At 54.1% G+C, this 21,104-nt stretch overlaps 1 protein-coding gene across 1 annotated transcript in view; it reads left to right on the top strand.

Annotated features, from left to right (window-relative positions):
* Positions 1-527: 527 nt before the first annotated feature.
* Positions 528-21,104, top strand: part of LOC111152238 (tenascin XB) — a 57,148-nt gene continuing 36,571 nt past the window's right edge. Inside the window, exons 1-8 of the mRNA XM_022510669.1 lie at positions 528-712; positions 9,275-9,685; positions 10,065-11,903; positions 16,933-17,061; positions 17,259-17,522; positions 18,457-18,660; positions 18,829-19,080; positions 20,245-20,586. Of these exons, the coding sequence (XP_022366377.1) occupies positions 9,286-9,685; positions 10,065-11,903; positions 16,933-17,061; positions 17,259-17,522; positions 18,457-18,660; positions 18,829-19,080; positions 20,245-20,586 (3,430 nt within the window). The 5' untranslated portion in view covers positions 528-712; positions 9,275-9,285. The remainder of the gene's footprint in view (positions 713-9,274; positions 9,686-10,064; positions 11,904-16,932; positions 17,062-17,258; positions 17,523-18,456; positions 18,661-18,828; positions 19,081-20,244; positions 20,587-21,104) is intronic.

Genomic DNA, 21,104 nt, shown 5'->3' with positions numbered 1-21,104 from the left:
CCCCCACTCTCTGCTCCGCATTGCTAGGAGAGAATGGCAGGAAGAGAAAGAGCGGGTGCTGGGCAACAGGCAGGTGGGGCAAGATCCAAGCTGGAGTGAAGTGGTGGGAGAGGAGGTGCCAGGGAAGGAGGAGGGAGAGGGGCTGGCCATGGGTAAGGGTGTTGTTCGAGAGGAGAACTTGGTGAGAGAGCAGGAGCATCAGGTAGGGAAACGGTGAGGGGAAAGGAGAAATGGCATAAGGATGGGGGATGTCAAGTTGGGCAAACATTGGGATGGGAGGAAGAGTACAAATGGGACAGGGAAAGGATGTGGGAGGTAGGACCAGGGATTGGGGGGCAAGACGAAGGTATTGTGGGACTCAGTGATCCCAGACAGGGAGGGGAGGAGGGGTGGCATGCGATGACGTTGGGAGGGCCTGGCAGGAACTAGAGGGGTGGGAGGACCTGCCCTATCTCCGCTCCCCTCCCTGACCTCATGCTGGTCCTCCCCTTCTCCTCCCCCTGCTCGCTGCAGGCTCCCTCCTTCTTGTTGTCGCTGCTGAGATCGACGGTTGGGTCGCAGCTCAGTGAGCCCCTGCTGCAGGAAACAAGCAAGGGGACCTCCAAGGAGCTCGGGCTGCCGAGGCACGATAGCCCTACTCTATCTTGAGAACTCCCTTCCCAAGGTCAGGAACAGAGCAGGTGCAGAGGCACTGCAGTCGCCTGTTGCCCAGGTAAGGAACAGAGCTCTGGGAAGAACAAGGGAAGAGCTGGGAGCAACGGGGGCTCTATCCTATCCCTACCCAAGCAGAGGTGTAGCGGGAGAGCTCGCAGGAGAGCCTCACAGAGCAGACTTTCTGTTAGGACAGAGGAAATGGGACCTTGCACTGGGGACTAGACTGCCTGCGGAGAGTGTGTCTGGAGGGATGGGTCAGCATGTGGTGTGTGTGGGGGAGACGGGTGTGCGCACGTGGAGTGGGGGCTGTGGGTGCCAGGGTTTGGACAGGATCAGTGGGTGGCAGCAGGGTGGAGGTGGTTATCAGGAGGTAGGACTCAGCCGTGGTCAGATGGGGGGAAAACCCCAGGCTAGAGGCTGAGCTAGGGGACAGCTGAAGCTCAGGAGGAAAGTGCTGGTGGAACCCCAAGTGCTCTGGTTGGAGCGGCTGAGCTAGAGCTCCAGGAAGGTGCCAGAGGGAGCCTCTCAGCATGTGGGTTGCAGGGTCTGGGAGGGAGGTCTGGGGGTCTTAAGCCTTTAGGAAACGTTGAAATGGAGCAGAGTCAGGATTCCCAGGTCTGGGAAGGGCACAGATCCTGCGGGGAAGATCCTAAAACTTGTTCTTGGCTGAGAGCTCTGCACCCATGACTCACGGTTCAGCGGGGTTGGGCTGACTGAGAGATGCCTCCAGGGGCACAGGGGCTCCGTCTTCCTTCCGTCCCCGTCCCCGTTCCAGGCTCTCCGTGCTTCTGTCCGTCTAAACCCCCCCCCCCACTACACGTGACACGCCCTGGGTGGGGTGGGCGGGCCCCTTATCTCGCTTGGAAAGAATTTAATGGCTTGGAAAGAACTGGAAATGGAACTGAGAGGAACTACTGGGAAGCAAGTCGGAAACACCGCAGCTGCCGGCTGTCCGCTGTCCGCTTCCAGGCCCCGCCCGCTTCCCCACACCCCTGGCTCCCTCCTCCCCCCTCCTCTCTCTCTCTCCCTGCCTCCACTCCCTTGGGGACCTGGCACCTCAGTTCCTCAAACTCCCTTTCCTTTGAGTCCTGATCACCCAGTGCAGCACCAGAACCTGCCTTGCTGTCCTTCATTGCCCCCTTAACTCTTCCACTGGGGGCCCAGAAATCCTTTCTCTTACTTTTTCCATTCCTCTGGCCCATTAGCTCCCCAGCATAAGGGACATCTGGATCCCCCAAATCTCTCCTTCTTGGCACCTCCTTACCTCCTGGTTCCAGCCCAATATGTGGAACCCTCCCTCATCTCCCTCCTTCCTCTCATGGTCCTGGAATCCTTCTACTTTCAACCCTCATGTGGCAGGAGGGGCAGAGGGAGGCAGAGGGGTGGGGCCCAAATCCCCCATCTCTGGAACATCCCTCATGGAAGCCAGCCCTTCTCCACACCTCTTGGGACCAACAGTCCCTGATGAGCGAAGTGTCAAAGTTGGCCACCACATGAATACCAGGCAAGCTGAGTCACAGCTGGGATGATGCCCCCACCTCTGCCAGCCCTCCAAGTGTGGGGACAATGCCAAGGGTGTGAGGCCACATTCCCCCTCCCCACCACAGAAAGGAGCCCCAGACAGCCGTAGGGGGGTGATAAGGCGGAGATACAAGAGACATCCAAGTTCTTTCCTTTCCTAGTGCTGAGAGAAGAGGGGAATTCTTCCAAGAGTTGGAAGTGCGAAGCTGGAGGGGTGGCTGTGACAGGGCAGGAGGGGGGATGGGGAGGGAGACTCTGGGTCATGAACTATGGAGGCTACTCCTCTCCTCTCAGAACTGCCTCACTACTTTCCCAATTCTCTCCTTCCTGTTACAAAGACTCTCTTCCCCTCTGCCCCAACCTCAGGTAAGATGCAGGATCCAATGGCCGGGGTGGGTACCAGACAACTCACAAAGACCCCCAGGGCTGTGGGGCACCAGGAATCTTCTGCTTCCCCCTGGGGAAGGGCTTCCTGTTTGGTTCTCCTCACTCCACCTATGTTCTCTGACTCACACACTGCCCTCTGAGAACCATGAGAAATAGACTTTCTTAGGCATCACCCTATGAATGCGTGTGGAGGAAACACGAAGAGGAGATTGTGTGTGTGTGTGTGTGTGTGTGTGTGTGTGTGCATGCGTGTGCACCTCCACACACACGTGTGCCTGCAAAATGCAGGCTAATTTGGATGGATGTGTGTATCTGTGTACCAGTGTGTTCATATTTGTATTTGTGGATGAGCGCACACTTGGGTGTACTTGTATATGTCCGTGTATTTGTGTGTGCACACACCCCTTGGTTTGCATGGCCTTAGACACAGTGTGAAAGTTTTTGAGGGTACCTCAGAGCTCACCTTGTACCCAAGGCTACACTCCAAGCTGACGGGCTGAGGGGCCCAGGGATGGAGTACTGCCTGCCTGCCAGACCTTTCTCCCTGGGCTTCTCCGGCCTCTTAATGCGGAAATGCTCTTTCCCTGGCATCCAGCTTTCCTTCCGTCTTTCCTGGGCTGGTGGCTGTGTGATGGATGGCTGGTCGCCCTGAAACTCTTTTTTCCCAGACTCAGAGGAGAAGTTTCAGAGTAGCAAGCCAGGAAATGTGTGTGTGTGTGTGTGTGTGTGTGTGTGTGTGTGTGTGTGTGTGTGTGTTTAGGTATCATCCCTTCCCTCCTCACCAGTTAGTGTTTCCACACTTGCCCTGCCTTCCTCTCTCTGCCTCTCTGGTCCCAAAGAACTGGGCAACCACCCACACCTCTGCCAACCACCCACACCTCTGCTTAGCCCTTCACCCCAACTGAACCCTCTACATTCCACTGCTCACCACAGCCCCCTATCCTGGCTCACCCTGAACACGTTTCTAACCCTGGTCTCCCTATGCTCTCCAATCCTTGTCCCAAGGGGTCCCACGAACAAACACAGCTGAGCACCAGCCCCCAGATCAAGAAATAGGATATTTAGCACCTCAGAATTTCCCTGCCCCGCTCTGCCCCTGCTGTCACTACTCCTCCAGGAGCACCACACTTCTGACCTGTGACAGTACAGATTAACGTCATTTCTCCTCAGATTTCATATGCATAGAGTTTTTAAAAAGATTTTATTTGTTTATTTCAGGGAGGGAGAGAGAGAGAGCAAGCATGAGTGGGGGAGGGGGAGAGGAAGAACCAGACTCCCCTGCTGAGTTTGTTGGGTTTGTTCCCATTGCCTTATTTTATTTTGCTGTATGAATAAGCCACACTTCATTTCATCTATTACACTGATGTGAGATATTTGGGTGGTTCCCAGACTGGGGCTATTAAGAGTAGTACTGCTATGGTGGGTATATTGCTGAGGGTGGGATTGGTGGATCCGAGTGTTAGCATATAGCTCTGGTAAATTTGGGGGGATCATGCTCAACACTTTCCCAAAGTGCTTGTTCTATCTGGCCCTGCCAGAATCCACACCCAGCTTTCTCTCTAGCCTGGCTTCTGCCTGAGCTGCTGCTGCCTGAGCTGCTCTTTCTGTCTAGCTTCCTGTCCCAGACACTGTCCGTGGTCCTAGCCCTGACCTTGGTCCTGTTCTTATTTCCGGCCCTGTTGCTAGTCCTCAGCTTAAATTAAACTTTTCATTCACTCATATGGTCAGTATTTATCAAGCACCTAATACATGCTAGATGCAAGGATATGACAGCCAAGAAAAAAATCGAGTGCCATGCCTGCCCTCATGGACCTTACAGTCTAGTGCATAAGATTGAGTATGGGCAAGAAAGCATTAAAATAATCCCACCAATAAATATATAAGTATAAATTGTTATACATGCTACAAGTGGGAATTACATGACTCTTTTTAAAAAAATCAGTCCTGTTACAGGGCTCTTTGATATAACATCTTGGGGGACCTGGGCAGGAAAGGTTCCCTGAAGAAGCAATGTGAGGCTGAGATAGAAGAGAAGAGGAGGCCATGAGGAAAGAGAAGAGCGTTTCACACAGAGGGAGCACCATATACAAAAGCCTAGGATTGGGAAGGGCGTGAGAGATGTAAGGTCCATGGGACTGGAGTGGAGAGAGGGAAGGAAGTATTGTGGGAGATGAGGTGGGGGAGGTCAGCAGGGGCCAGATGATGTAGGACTGTTTGTCAGTGTTTGAAGGGGATTTAGAAGGGAGACACTGGAGAGATTTTAGGGGGAGTGGGACATCCTAGTTGCCTTTATGAGAATGTCAGGGGCAAGAGTAGAAGCAGAGGGACAAGCTAGGAGGCAAATGCAGTTGTGAAGCAAAAGCTAGGTGATGGCTTGAATTCTAACTCAAAGAGAGAAAGAGAAATAGGGAAATTAAAGAGTTGTTTATGAGAAAGTAAGGGAAATATCACAAAATGTGGTGGCATTGATGGGGGTTAGGTTCCTAGGTTGTAATGCTGGATGAATGGTGGGGCCGTGAGCTGCAGTGGAGAACACAGTGGAGGAGGGAAGGGGTACAGGAAGGGTGACCATGAGTTCATTTTCAGGCATGTTGAATTTGAGGTGCCCAAGAAGAGTTGCCAAGTAGGTAGTTATATACATCACTTGGAGTTAAGAGGAGATGACCAGGCTAGTTTATAAATTGGGATATAGTTTGGAAATTAAAATCCTGGGTCTGGGTGAAAGCACCTAGGTGAGTGACTAGAAAAGTAGGTCTCGACTTTAGCTGCACTTTACAATCTCCTGGGGTGCTTTTAAAAAATACTGGGTACAATTCAGTGCTTCCGTTCCTCTAGGCACATTTCAGGTGTTTGAGATCCACATAGCCCTCCTCCTGGCTGCTGCACTGACAGCCAAATAGAAAAGGCTGTGAAATGGAAGATGTAGTCAGCGGTATCCAGCGATTTTTGAGACAGGTTAAGGAAAATGAAGACAAACGTCTCTCAGATTTTGTGACACTGAAATCTTTGGGCAAGCTTAGGGAGAGCTGTCTGATAGGTTGAAAGGAGTTGGGGAAGCCAGATGAGAGAGCACTGAGGTATGCATGGGATGGGATATGGGGAGTTGAAACAGTGAGTACAGATAAATCTTTGACAACTGAAGCCATGAAGTAGAGGAGGGAAATATGTGCTGGCTGGAGGGAGTATGAGATTGGGGAAGGTTTTGGTTGTTGCTGTTTAGGGAGAAAGCAAGAGAGAGAGCATGAGCACATGTGTGTGCATGAGGGAGGGGGAAGGGGCAGAGGGAGAGAGAGAATCTCCAGCAGACCCGAAGCGGGTTTTGATCTCACAACCCTGAGATCATGACCTGAACTGAAATCAGGAGTTGGATGCCTAACTGACTGAGCCACCAGGTGCCCTGTTGTTGTTTTTTTAAGATAATACTTTCATATTATGAAATACACAAATCTAAAGTATATAGCTCAATTAATCTTTGAATATGTATACATCTGTTTAACCACCACCCAGATCAAAGTGCAAAATATTTCTAGTGATCCTGTCTTCTAATAGTAAAGATTAACTGCCTGTTTTTGCACTTCATGTAAATACCATCATTCACAAAGTTCTCTTTTTGCATCTGGTTTCGTTTGCTAGCATTGCGTATATGAAATCGTCTGTTATTACATGTAGCAAGAGGTTGTTTTCATTACTGTGTTTCATTGTGTGATCATGCCACAATTTATCTGTTCTACTATTAATAAAACTTGTTTCATTTGGCTAATATGAAAAAAAATCTCATGAACATTCTTGTACATATCTTTGGAGAATATATGCAGTCATTTCTGTTGGATATTTACCAAGAAGTGGAATTGCTGGGTTATGGAATTGCTTTGTAGATACTGCCTAACAGTTTTCCAAAGAGGTTACACTAATTTATGTTCCTGCTTGCAATTCAGGAGAGTTCCAGTTGCTTCACATTCTTGCCAATATCAAGCAACAACATCTTTAATTTTAGCCATTCTAATGACGATATAATGGCATCTTGTTATGGTTTTAATTTGCATTTCCCTGGTTACTAGTTTTGTTATACACCTATATATGTTTGTTTTCCGTATGTTTATTGGTCCTTTGAATATATTCTTTCCTAGAGTAACTGTTTAAGACTTTTGTCAATTTAAAACACTGGGTTGGTGTCTTTTTTTTTTTTTAAGATTTTATTTATTTATTTATTTATTTTTATTTTTTTTTAAAGATTTTATTTATTTATTTGACAGAGAGATCACAAGTAGGGAGAGAGGCAGGCAGAGAGAGGAGGAAGCAGGCTCTCTGCCGAGCAGAGAGCCCGATGCGGGGCTCGATCCCAGGACTCTGAGATCATGACCTGAGCCGAAGGCAGCGGCTTAACCCACTGAGCCACCCAGGCGCCCCAAGATTTTATTTATTTATTTGACAGAGAGAGAGACAGTGAAAGAGAGAACACAAGTAGGGGCACAAGGAGAGGGAGAAGCAGGCTTCCGGCTGAGCATGGAGCAGGGCGCCAGGGCTAGATGGCAGAACCCTGGGATCATGACCTGAGCCCAGGTCAGATGCTTAATGACTGAGCAACCCAAGCACCCCTGAGCTGCCTGTCTTGTTTTTTTTTTTTCTTTTTAAAAAAATTTTATTTATTTTTAAAATTTCTTTTCAGTGTTCCAGAATTCATTGTTTATGCACCACACCCAGAGCTCCTTGCAATACGTGCCCTCCATAATACCCACCACCAGGCTTACCCAACCTCCCACCCCCATCCCCCAAAACCCTCAGATTGTTTTTCAGAGTCCATGGTCTCTCATGGTTCATCTCCCCCTCCAATTTCTCCCAACTCCCTTCTCCTCTTGCCTGTCTTGTTTTTGTTTGTTGTTTTGTTTTGCAGGGGTTTCTTATTTTAGATTTTGATCCTCTCTCTCACTCTCAATCAATATCTATCTCTATCTCTCTCCCTACCTCCCAGCATTTCTCATACATCTTATCCCAGGTATGACTTGTATTCTTATTCTCTAAGTGGTGTCTCTAGATGACCAGAAGTGATCAATTTAATGAGTCCTAATGTATCCATCTCTTTTTTATGGTTAAGTTTTGTGTAAAATCTTTCATGGTTAAATTTTATGTGGTTATGTTTTAAGAAATATTTGCTTACTCTAAGGTTGTAAAAATATCTCCTATTTTTCTTCTATATGATATTTTTCTGAAAGGTATTGCTTGGCCTTTCATAACTAGGTCCATTAGATTCACTTCAAATCAATTTCTATATGTAGACATAAGGCAGGAATAATTTTTTTTTTCATTTGGATCTTTCCTCATTTATCAAAAAGAGCATCCGTTTTCTTTTCTTTTCTTTCTTTCTTTTTTTTTAGTTTTATAGTAAGTTGTTTTTTTGTAATTTCATTAACAGATAATATATTATTTGCTTCAGGGGTACAGGTCTGCGAATCATCAGTCTTACACAATTCACATCACTCACCATAGCACATACCCTCCCCAATGTCCATAACCCAGCCACCCTACCCCTCCCATCCCCCACCCCTCCAGCAACCCTCAGTTTGTTTCCTGAGATTAAGAGTCTCTCATGGTTTGTCTCCCTCCCTGGTCCCATCTTGTTTCATTTTTTCCCTCCCTACCCTCCACAACACCCTGTCCTGCCTCTCAAATTTTTCATATCAGAGAAATCATATGATAATTGTCTTTCTCTGATTGACTTATTATACTTATACCTTCTAGTTCCATCCACGTTGTTGCAAGCATCCATTTTCTTTTTAGTTGCAATGCCACCTTTGTCATTTTATCAGGTGACCACACATGTGTGGGTCTATATCTGGACACTATTCTGTTCTATTTATCTATCCTTGCACCTTTATCAGTTTCGATATTTGGTAATGTAAGCACTGAGGAAGAAGGATTTTCCCAAACAACAGGAGATACTTGAGCTCCTGTAAAAGCTGACAGAAGATTTAGTGGAGAGTAAGGGATTGAATAAAAGAGAGAGAGAGGATAGTCTTCACCTAAGAAGCCAGTAGGAGCTGGATGGCAGGTGCTTGCGGAAGGATTGGCTTTGTACACTCATCTGCTAATCCGTTCAACGAGAAGGTGTTGGGCAGCCCCTGTGTGTCAGACACGGGCATACAGCAGTGCCAGGACAGACGAGGTCCCTGTTCTCACATTGGTAGTGGGGGAAAGAGAATAGACAAGGACCCACAGGAACAGGTGATTCACGCAACAGTAAATGCCATGAAGAACATGGGCAGGATACTGCCACAGAGTAATGGAAGCCCATTCCCACTGGGCACCAGGGAAGGTCTTGGGATGTAAGACATGTGAGGTCGCATTTAAACCAAGACGGAGCCAGTCATGAAGAGCATCCCAGACAGAACATACAGCTAAAAGGCCCTTAGACTAATGTAAGCTTGTAATATCTGTAGAACAAACAAAAGACCAGTGTGGATGGAAAAATAGAGACAAAAAAGTGGGAGGGGGCAGGGAGCTGGGTAATCAAATGACATCAGAAAGCAAGGTAGAGGCCAAATTGGCCCAAGGAGGCTATCCCTTAAGTTTGGGCTGAATGTGGAGTTTCCCATGCATAGGAGTTGGTAGATTAGTTATGGGTGGTGGAACTGTGGGTGTGTATATTGGGGGAGGTGGGGAGCTATCTTGTCTCCTTCTCCGTGAAGCTGCTCACATGTGCCCTCTCTCCCTGCAGCCTCCTGAGTGATGCCAGCCCAACGGTTCCTAATCTCCAGACTGGCCCTGTTGGTACTGCTGGGCACAGTCAGAGCAGGCCCTTTCTCTCCACGGTCCAATGTGACACTCCCAGCCCCTCGGCCTCCTCCCCAGCCAGGGGGCCGCACAGTGGAGCCCGTTGGGGGAAGCCCCTCTTCTCGGCTTTATGAACACACCGTGGAAGGAGGGGAGAAGCAGGTGGTTTTTACCCACCGAATCAACCTGCCGCCTTCAGCCAGCTGTGGTTGTCCCCCGGGCACAGAGCCCCCTGTTCCTGCTTCAGAGGTACAGGCCTTGAAGGTCCGGCTAGAGATCCTGGAGGAGCTGGTGAAGGGGCTCAAGGAACAGTGCGCTGGAGGATGTTGTCCCGCTGCAGCCCAGGCTGGCACAGGTGGGTAGATGAGGGGAGAGGGCACCAAAAAAGAGGAAGGTGGGGAAGTGGTTCAGGTTTAGGTGGGCATCACTAGTCCATAAAGGACCTTGGTATGAATTAGAAAAAGCATCTCTTCTTTCCCTTTGGGGGTGGAGAGTGCAGCCCCCAAACTCAGAGAGAGAAGTCACTAGGCTCTGTGTCAGCACTTCCCTCCCCTGTCCCCAAGCATATGCTAGGGCCTTGGGAGGCCACACATATTGACTAAACGTACCTAGAAACAAAGATGACCTTATGAAATGAGCCCGGCCATGCTGGAGGGGCTCACGCAGGGGAGCACCGCATGGGCTTCTTCCCCCTCCCCAGAGAGACTCAGTCCTGACTCTCCCTCTTACTCCAGGCCAGACAGATGTCCGCAGCCTCTGCAGTCTCCATGGCGTGTTTGACCTGAGCCGCTGTGCCTGCTCCTGCGAGCCAGGCTGGGGTGGGCCCACCTGCTCAGACCCCACAGGCGCTGGGGTGCCCCCCTCCACCCCACCCTCAGTCTCCGGGTCCTGCCCAGATGACTGCAACGATCAGGGTCGCTGTGTCCGCGGGCGCTGCGTGTGCTTCCCTGGTTACAGCGGCCCCAGCTGTGGCTGGCCCTCCTGCCCCGGGGACTGCAACGGCCGTGGGCGCTGCGTGCAAGGCGTATGCGTGTGCCGCGCGGGCTTCTCCGGGTACGACTGCAGCCAGCGCTCCTGCCCCCGGGGCTGCAGCCAGAGGGGGCGCTGCGAGGACGGGCGCTGCGTGTGCGACCCCGGCTACACTGGCGAAGACTGTGGGAAGAGGAGCTGCCCCCGGGGCTGTAGCCAGAGGGGGCGCTGCGAGAACGGACGCTGCGTGTGCGACCCCGGCTACACTGGCGACGACTGCGGGGTGAGGAGCTGCCCACGGGGGTGCAGTCAGAGGGGGCGCTGCGAGGACGGGCGCTGCGTGTGCGACCCCGGCTACACCGGCGACGACTGCGGCTCGCGGAGCTGCCCGTGGGACTGTGGCGAGGGCGGACGCTGCGTGGACGGCCGCTGCGTGTGCTGGCCCGGGTACGCGGGCGAGGACTGCAGCACCCGGACGTGCCCGCGGGACTGCCGGGGCCGCGGGCGCTGCGAGGACGGCGAGTGCATCTGCGACTCAGGGTACAGCGGGGACGACTGTGGAGTGCGCAGCTGCCCAGGCGACTGCAACCAAAGGGGCCACTGCGAGGACGGCCGCTGCGTGTGCTGGCCAGGGTACACGGGGCCCGACTGCGGCTCGCGCGCCTGCCCCCGCGACTGTCGGGGCCGCGGACGCTGCGAGAACGGCGTCTGCGTGTGCAACGCGGGCTATAGCGGCGAGGACTGCGGCGTGCGCAGCTGTCCTGGGGACTGTCGCGGCCGGGGCCGTTGCGAGAGTGGCCGCTGCGTGTGTTGGCCCGGGTACACAGGTCGGGACTGCGGCACGCGCGCCTGCCCTGGCGACTGTCGTGGGCGCGGGCGCTGCGTGGACGGCCGCTGCGTGTGCAACCCCGGCTTCGCGGGCGAGGACTGCGGGAGCCGTCGGTGCCCTGGGGACTGCCGCGGGCGGGGCCGCTGCGAGGATGGCGTGTGCGTGTGCAACGCGGGCTACGAGGGAGAGGACTGTGGCGTGCGCAGCTGCCCAGGAGGTTGCCACGGCCGCGGCCAGTGCCACGACGGGCGCTGCTTGTGTGACGATGACTACTCGGGCGAGGACTGCAGCATAAATAGGTGCCCCCGCGACTGCAGTCAGCATGGCGTGTGCCAGGACGGCGTGTGCACCTGCTGGGAGGGCTACGCCGGCGAGGACTGTGGCCTCCGTACCTGCCCCTCCAACTGCCACCAGCGCGGCCGCTGCGAGGATGGGCGCTGCGTGTGCAACTCAGGCTACACCGGCCCCTCCTGCGCTACCCGCACCTGCCCAGCGGATTGCCGGGGCCGGGGGCGCTGTGTGCAGGGAGTGTGCGTGTGCCACGTGGGCTATAGCGGCGAGGACTGTGGGCAGGAAGAGCCTCCCGCCAGCGCCTGCCCTGGGGGCTGTGGGCCCCGGGAACTGTGCCGCGCTGGCCAGTGTGTATGCGTGGAGGGCTTTCGAGGACCTGACTGCGCCATTCAGACGTGCCCCGGGGACTGCCGTGGCAGGGGAGACTGTCGTGAGGGCAGCTGCGTCTGTCAAGATGGTTATGCAGGGGAGGACTGCGGGGAAGGTGAGCAAGCAGCCTTCCCTAATATCCTGGGTCAGGGCCTGGGAACCAGAGCCAGTGGGAAGGCCTGAGCCTGAGGCCTAGGAGCCCAGGCACCCCGAGAAAGAGGGAAGGAGGTGAATTATTGAGCAGTGGGCGGAGGGGGAGGGATGTTTGTGTGGAGGGGGGCAGTCCAAGGAGCCAGAGAGCCGGTGTCCACTAGGGGCAGCAGAACCCCGGGGGCATGCCGGCAGGCAGGCTCTGCTTTCAGATATCCGATGAGCAGCTTGGGGCTCCTTCAGTTGCTTTTCCGAAGATTCTGTGTTTCTGGAGGTGGCAGTTGAGGGGGGGAGGTGAAGGAGACCCCAGGGCCTGTTCAGGCCTCTGCCAGTTTTGCATCACCTCCAGAGAGGAGCAGAAACTGGGATCAATCTTGCAGTATGGTCTGAGTACTGGGGCCTTCGATGGTAGGGGTGGGGGATGAGGGCTGCCTTGGGCTAACCACATCTCGGTATCTCATTCTCCTGGACAGAGATTCCAGCCATTGAGGGCATGAGGATGCATCTCCTAGAGGAGACAACGGTTCGGACAGAGTGGACCAGGGCTCCTGGCACTGTGGATGCCTACGAAATTCAGTTCATTCCCACGGTGAGAGCTAAGCTGCAGGAGGTTGAGTGGGCTGGACTCAGAGGGGAGAGAGTGCTCACCTCAAGCTGGAAGTTCTGGGTAGTCAGTGGCCGAGTCCAGACTGGCTAGACTCCTGAAGCTGCTGTGAAGGCCTCCTCATCCCACCCCACACTGGGTCCAGAAGGCCTGTACAGCATCAGTTCATGGCTGCTGGATGACCTCTGGTGACTGTGAGCTCTGTCCGTCCTGAGGCTGTCCAGTCTGTTTCTGGTCATCACTGGTAGTTCTTTCTACCATCTAGAGCTGCCCCGTTCTACATCTGTCCATTGGCCCTAGGTGGGCCCCCACCAGTGTCAGAATGTCGCCTTTGCTTTCCCCCACAGCTTCCGCCACAGGCTTTCAGGTATTTGGAGACATCGGCCATCACCACATTCTTCGTTCTCTCCAGACCAACTCCCCTGCTCTCTTCACCCCTTTTCCCTAAGGCTTTGTTCTCTGAATTCTTCACTTCCTGGGTTCCCTCCTCTAGTGCCTCATGCTTTTTGCATTTGCCTCCAAAATGTGAGGGCAGACAGGAGTCCAGTAGTTCTCCTGGCTAACTCGGGAGAGCCTGGCAGTTTTCTCAGAGTTGATGTGTATTAACTTGTGGTCACAAAAACTGTGAGCTGTTTTGATCATATTTATTTTTTTAAGTGACTTTTATTATAAAAGTTATATAGGCTTAGTATAGACACTTTAGAAAATATAAACGAGGAAAAGAGAAAGAAAAAAAAGAAAGAAAAAAGATGACATTGAACTGTGTACACTTTTTTAGCCTAAATATAGGCCTTTGTATGTGGCTCTGTTCAGTGTTATCTCTTTTGGTTTAGGCCAAGCTGTCTAGGCTGTTGCAATAATTTAAGTCTGTAAACTGGTTCTCCTGCCTCTATGTCATCAGTGCACTGCAAAGCATTCTCTGTGTCTCCTTCCAAATCGCTTTTAAAATATTTGGGAGCACCCGAAGGACAAAGCCTTGTGGCCTCTCACTAGAGGCCCCCTTTTATGCAGATTGGGCTTTTATGATATGTTTGGCCTCCCAGTTCCCAATCATATGACATTTCTACTGTCTAACTCATGTTTTCTTGAATCTTCACATAAACATCACAGCTGATCTCCAAAACTCTGGAAGAATGAATAACTCCCAGGGCCTAAACCCTAGGAGGGCTCTAGGACAGAAGGAACAGCTCAGAGGTGCTGGCTGCCATCCCCACGCTAACTGGCCTGGTCATGCCAAGTCTTCTTATTAGAACCCTAAGACCAGACCCCTACTAGGCTCTGTCTCTCCTCACTGGCTGGGAGAAGCAGAGGCAGAAGTCCCTACTTTGCAGCACAACCAATAGAGCTTGGGTTTTTTCCTTCTGTTAAAAAAAGTTGTTTTTTGTTATAAAAATAATTTAATCACAAGACAAGAATTTGGCAACTAGAGAAAAAAACAAATAATTCTTGGCTGCTTCACACTAAAACAAGCACTGTTAACATTTTTAAGTGTTTCTCCCACTTTCTTCTTCTGTGTGTATATTATTGACATAGTTCTGATCTGGAGAGGTTGGGACTTTTAAAAGGAACTTTCCTAAGAAATTTCAGGGAAAAAAGAATTAAAATAAACACTTGGGAGAGAAAGAGCATGCAAGGCAGCATTGTCCTCTGCTCTTAGTAGATAGGAACCCAACCTTGGGTGTTTTCAAGCAGTGGGTCTTCCCAGCCGAAGCCCTAGGCTTCCTCCCTCTCCAGGTGCCAGGTGTGGGTCTAGTTGGCCCGTGCCCAGCTCAGCTTATCTCTGGGTATGAGCCTCTGTCACATTCTGGGTTCTCTTTGAACCCGAATGTGGAAAACACCCCTGTAAGATAGGACCCCAGACAGCCCTCTTGCACTGCACCTTAGCCTGTGCTACTGGCCCTCCGACAGCTTTCTAAGCTTTCTGTGGCTGGCCCCTGGGATCGTGCGTCCTGTCCTGGCCAGCGCTCTCTGTCCATTTCTGCTGGCACAGAGTGTATCGGTAGCTGGCTGTCCTCTGGCACTGCCATCTTCTCAGAAGCCTATCTCCACCTAACCCTTTCCCTTTTCCAGAAGGATTTCTGTCTCAAAGCCCAGCCCTTTGCTGTTCCTGGCAAAGGGACACACCTAGTCACTGGAATGCTCTTCAGAACACGGAAGAGGAACATTCCTCCTTCTCCCTGCATACGTGGCATGGCTACTGTAACTCAGTGGTTCTCAAAGCGTATTCCCTGCACCTGCAGCATGGGATTCACCTGGAAACTTGTTACACATGCAGACCTCAGGACTCCAGCCCGAGCTACTGAATTAGGAGCTCTGTGACTGGAGCCCAGTAACCTGCACTGAAACAAGTCCTCCAGGGGATTCTGCTACACCAGAAGCCTGAGGACCACTCAGTCAAGGAATGTTGCTATTTTGCAAAAAGTCTGGTTCCTCTCTGAATGTGAGAGGAAGCAAAAGGTAACTGAGGGTCAGTTGAAGAGGAGGATCAGGCACTCTGCAGCCTAGAACCTGGGCTGTGCCACGCTTTCACTGGGACACAAGACCTCGTAGCCCCAGAAAAGTTTGTGTTTGGGGTCTGGTCTGAAAGAGGGAGGAGGGTGTGGTAAGCTCCAGAGCCCAACCAAGATGGTGCCCCCACCTGTAACCATGACACTGGTATGGAGAACGGGGTTAGAAACTTACCAAGGATAATCGGTGAAGTGGTTGAGCTGTCAGCAAGGGGAGCCAGCATCTGCCTAGAGAACCTGTCTCAGATCAGACAGACGACAAATGTGGGACTTTGAGGGATTTGTTCCCAAATGGATCTTAGGAGGGAATAAGAGGTGTCTAAAAGGCTCGTGTACGTGGTCTGAGGGAGAAGGAGAACTCAAGATGGCTTGTCTCCCTGGAAGGATCAGACATCATCAGGGACCACCCAAGGGATGTGTATGTGGCAGTGGGGCGGGGGGTAATTGTGTGTGTCAGGTTGGGTTGGGGGCATAGGGGAGAGAGAACGAAAGAGAAAGTTCTGGCAAGGATGAGGACTTCACAGGCCTTCAGTTGAGACTCCTAGGCTGGACTATCCTAGGGCAGAGTGAGTAGGAGAGGAAGAGGGGGCCTGTGTGCCCAGGAAAACTTTTCAGCCAACAGAACTCTGACAAAGCTTTATTTCATCCTCAAGTCTACGTGGCCTCTCATCTGCTTTTATACTTTGGTATTTACTGTGTTGATTTCCCCACAATTTTCTTGGTTTAGGAGAGTACCTTTTGAAATTTCCAATCCTACTTGGCTGAATGGAGGTTGTCCCCATCACGGCCAACATAGCTAAGCAGAACAGAGCGTCCTTATTAGCTGTCCTAGCTAGACAGCCCAGTGAAATTCAGGGCAGTTAGACTGCTCGCAAATGTCCATTCCTCCTATTTCCCAGTGGCTGGCCCTCGAAGAAGACCCTGCCTGGAGCAGAGGCTGGCATATTCTTGGTGGGGTCATCATGGATAAATCATAATATCTTCGATGTGCCCTTGGAGGGTAGTCATTTGCTCACAGGCGTGTACGGCTCAGAGATTTGGGGAGGGATCCGAGGCACCTTAAGGTGTGGCCATACATTTAGCTACTAGAACATGAGCTGAGGCAGGACACTTCTTTCATCATGCCTAGCATGATGCCAGGTACAAAACTGGGAAACATATTTGTGAGGCTTAGAGCAGATAGGCTTTGTTTTTGAGGGGCCTGCAGCCCTGCTCAGGAGATAAGAGACGTGCCTAAAGGGAAATGTCATGAACAGGGGTCACACCCATATTACCAGCCAGGGGCAGGGTCTGTGGGGGAGGAAGTGAGACTGGGAAGGTGCGTCCCTCAGTGACGTCATCTCTTGTGACAGGAGTGGCCTTGGGAGGCAAGGTGGGCAGGGTTGCGTGGGGAAAGCCCAGGGGAGGATCCTGGCGTGTGATGGGCAGATTTGGACAAACAGCTGATGAACCAGCTTAAAAGGTAGCTCCTGTGAGAGGGGGCTGTGAGGTCACACTGCCTGGGGGGTCGAATCCCTGCCACATTCTTGGTGGTAGGGACCTTGGGCAAGTTACTTAATCCTTTTGTACCTCAGTTTCTTCATCTGTCCAATGGGAATAGCATGACCTCCTTCATAAGGTTCTTTTGAGGATTAAGTGAGTTCGTATGTGTAAGTTGCCTAGTCCAGCATGTGGTAGATACTGAATGTTTTAGATGTTTTTGCTGCTACTGTCCATGCTCTCCAGCTGTATAGGGACCAGCTCCGCACAGCTCCATGTGGACAGCACCTGGAACTGGAGAGAGAAGACATAAGGGAGACTGGGTAGTGGGGGTGAGATAACGAGCCCTGATCCACTTGGGGCTCCTTTCTTGCAGACGGAGGGGGTGAGCCCCCCATTCACAGCACGGGTACCCAGCTCTGCCTCAGCCTATGACCAGAGAGGACTGGCGCCCGGTCAGGAGTACCAGGTCACAGTCCGTGCCCTTCGAGGGACTAGCTGGGGCCCTCCTGCCTCTAACACCATCACCACCAGTGAGAGCTGGGGCTGTGGGCGGGGTGCTGGTTGGAGATCTGGATTTGAGGGTGGGTGGCTAGGAATCTGCCCCGCCCCTGTCCCAACCCCAGGAAGGCAGAAGGGAGTGGTGGGGTGGGGACAGAGCTCTTAGAGGGAAAGCTGGTGACTGAGGACCAGACTCCCCCCTGACCCCTCATCTCTCTGATCTGGCTAGTGATTGATGGCCCACAAGACCTCCGGGTGGTGGCTGTGACACCAACTACACTGGAGCTCAGCTGGCTGCGGCCCCAGGCAGAAGTGGACCAATTCGTGGTGTCCTATGTCAGCGCTGGCAACCAGAGGGTGCGGCTGGAAGTGCCCCCAGAGGCGGATGGGACAGTGCTGACTGACCTGATGCCAGGCGTGGAATATGTAGTGACCGTCACGGCAGAGCGGGGCCGGGCAGTAAGCTACCCGGCTTCTGTCAGAGCCAACACAGGTATGGCTGGCCAGGCTTAGCCAAGGCGCCGTTTCTCTGTACAGCCGCCCCTTCCTTGGGGGCCCATGTCTAGGGTTCACAGTCTCCTCTGAACGAGCCTTGGTGGGATGTGTTGGAAAGCACCTGTTGGGCCTTGCTGTGTGATGGCTGCCCTGGTACCTTGGGGACTTGGGAGTCTTGCAGGAAGGCTGCGGGCTGGACCACAGGAGGAGCTGCCCCTGCCCCTCTGCCCCCAGAGAAGCAGGAAATAGGAGAGGCTGTCTGACCCACCAGCTGGGGCGGCAGGCGCTTGAAACAGGCACTGGGACAGCCCTGTGTTCACGGTGGTGGTCAGCCCTCGTAGGGACTGGAATCAGGCAGAGCAGAGATCGGCGTTGCTGGGCACTGTAGATTGGGGGGGGGTTGGGGAAGTTAGGTCTCAGAGCAGTGATTTTCCACTAATCCTCAAGGTCTCTTAACAGATGGATATTTATTTTCTTTTCCTGTGACAGAGGGACGCCCACCTTGCAGTAGCTCACATTCTCTCCTCCCACTCCCCTTTCTCTCCTTCAGACACAGGGCCCCACCTGCTGGCTTCTCTCTTCTTTCTAGGGCACCAACAGTGGCGGGCTTGGAGGGCGAGCGGGGAGGGGCTCCCGGGACACTGACTCCTTTCTCTGGTTCTCTTTCCAGGTGGGGCTGGGGCACAGGCGAGAGGCCTCGGGCTCCCGCGGGGGGGGGCGGGGGCAGGGGGGCGGAGGGAGGGGCTGCCGTGGGGAGGGGCTGCCACTGACCTGCTCTCCCCTTCCCCCTTTTTTGCCCCCGGCAGCACCAGGCCACTACAGTTACCCGGAGGTGCGCCCCCCAGCCCCGTCCCCCAAGCCCCGTCCCCGGCCAACTCCGGCCCCGCGCCCCCCGCGCCCCGCACGCCCCGCTCGGCCCTCGCGGCCCGCAGAGGAGGGCGAGGAGGAGCCTGGGCCTGGGCCTAGCCTGCCGCAGCCCCCTCGGCGGGCGTGGGGCAACCTGACGGGCGAGCTGGGCCGCTTCCGCGGCACTGTGCAAGACCTGGAGCGCCACCTGAGGGCTCATGGCTACCCACTGCGGGCCAACCAGACCTACGCGTCCGTGGCGCGCCACATCCACGAGTACTTGCAGCGGCGTCGGGCCGCCGCCGCCCCCGTCGGCCCCCCCGCCCCCTCGCCCCGCCGCCCCCACCCCACCGCCAGCCCCGACCCCGGCACCTGGAAGCGGGACTCCAACCAGGGCATCTACGGCCTCTCGCCCGAAGGCGTCGACCGGGTGGCCGCGCCCCGCCACCCCAAGCCCGAGGTGCTGGGCAGTTCCGCCGACGGCTCACTACTGGTGTCCCTTGACGGGCTCCGCGGCCACTTCGAGCGCGTGGTGCTGCGCTGGTGGCCCCAGCCGCCTGCAGAGGGCCCTGGCGGGGAGCTGACCGTGCCGGGCACCACGCGCACCGTCAGCCTACCTGACCTCAGGCCCGGCACCACCTACCACGTGGAGGTCCACGGGGTGCGGGCAGGGCAGACCTCCAAGTCCTACGCCTTCATCACCACCACAGGTAGCATGGGCTGGGGCCATGGGATCACCCATCCCCTGCCCAGCCTCGCCTGCCATTGGAGTCTGCATCTAAGAGGGCCTCCCACCGCCTCACTGCTCAGACCGCCACTCCACCCCCACCACACCTCTTGGTCTAGGCTCCAGGGGACCCCAGCACAAAGCATGCCCTCCTGTGTCTCTAGAAGCCATCTCCACCCCAGGGACCTCAGGGATACCCAGGGCCAAGGATAGCTGGTCTTTAGCATTCCCCAGACACTTTGCGGGATTGCCATCCTGGGCAGTGGAAGGGACTTTGGGGGAAGGAGGCGGGTCTACGAAAATTCACAGGAGCAGTGTGAGTGGGGCACCCAGTGAAACCAGCACTTCCCCACTCTGACTCACTGTGGTGAGGATGGCTGAAGGCTGTGGTCAGTGGTTACTGTTTTCCACAGTTTGGCCTTGACCTCAAAGGGACCCATCAAAACTGTGTGGGGATGGCCTTGAAGCCATCAGGCAGCTTGTGTCTGTGAGAGTTGAAACCACTGCTTCTTGAGCTGCCTTTCCAGACCTCCTGGCTCACGTCATGCTTGTCTCTTCCACAGGAACGATGCCGGGCTCAGGGGAGGGCTGCCCTAGGGAGGGTTGTGGATATATTTTCCCCCCGCCAGGGCCCAGATGCCACCTGAGCTGGATGTACCCCCCCCTCCATACACACACTCTCTCTCTTCCCTCTCTCTTCAGTACCCACTCTTCCCTTGCATCTGCCTTCCCTAACACCACATCTCCTCCTTTCTTCCAGGCTTCTCACTGCAGCACTAATGGAAGCCACGACCACCACCCTCTGGGGAGGGGATGTGCTTAGGGAGGGACATGGAAGTCTGTGGGGGCTGGAGGTCCCCTTGTAAGGGGAGGGATGGACAGCTTTATTGCTTTTATTTATTGCCTGCAGGCCTGTCTGTTCAGAAATGTGGTTGACAGGGGTACTGAGAGGACTGGGTAGATCACTGGGAGGATGAGGTGGCCCAGGGAGTGGACTTAGAAGCAGAAGAGGGCAGGTCTGTAGGCTCTTAGAGGCTAGAAGGCAGAACCTGGGGGTTGGGATTTCCTTTCTCTCTCTCATTCTCAACCCTCCTGTTTTTCTCACCCTGCCCTTTCCCAGGGTCCTCTCCTTCAGGCCTCTTGGGAGCCACCGATGAGCCTCCTCCCTCGGGCCCTTCCACGACTCAAGGGGTCCAGGCCCCGGAACTGCAGCAGCGTCCCCAGGAGCTGGGAGAGTTGAGGGTGCTGGGCAGAGACAAGACAGGGAAGCTCCGCGTTGCTTGGACTGCTCAGCCTGACACGTTTGCCCACTTCCAGCTCCACCTTCGGGTGCCGGAGGGGCCAGGAGTGCATGAGGAACTACTGCCAGGGGACGTCCGCCAGGCTCTGGTGCCCTCACCCCCTCCTGGAGTCTCCTATGAGCTGTCACTTCGTGGGGTCCCCCCGGAGGGCGAGCCCTCTGCCCCTCTCATCTACCAAAGCATTATGGGTATATCCTGAACTCTGCTCAGCTCACTGTCCTGAGGATGGGGGAGGGGCTGGGCCATCAGGGCTTCAGAGGTGGGATGGGGACTGAAGGGTTGGGCTAGTGTTTGGGTTGGAATGGTAAGAGCAAGGAGAGAGAAGGTTGGAGTTGAAGGTTCAGAGGAAAGAGGAACGGAGGGAGTCTTAGAAGAAGGATGGGGTGCGGGGCAGGGGAAAAGAGGATGGGAGGAGAAAAGTCAGAGGCTGGGACTGGGAGTCCGAGAGAGAGGCTGTAGGCTTCTGGCTTTCCACCTGCAGCTTTCTTTGCCCTGTATCCTCCCCAATTCCTGGTCACTCATAGATCTCTGCATTTAGGCGTGGGAAGGCCTCCAGCCCTGAGGATACCGGCCCTTAGCCCCCTCTGCCCCTTCCCTTCCCCACAGCCCTGCCACCCCCACACTGGGTAGGCTAGGACAGTGGCCCCCTGCCCTGGGAGGCTGGCCTGCGGTGGACAGTGCTCCATGGTTGCTCCAGCCCGTTTCT

Source organism: Enhydra lutris, unplaced genomic scaffold (genome assembly GCF_002288905.1).
Source record: "Enhydra lutris kenyoni isolate GAN:26980312 unplaced genomic scaffold, ASM228890v2 scaffoldscaffold28, whole genome shotgun sequence".
Lineage (NCBI taxonomy): Eukaryota > Metazoa > Chordata > Mammalia > Carnivora > Mustelidae > Enhydra > Enhydra lutris.
The sequence above is the reverse complement of the archived record's forward strand: the minus strand, read 5'-3'. Positions and strand labels throughout refer to the sequence as shown.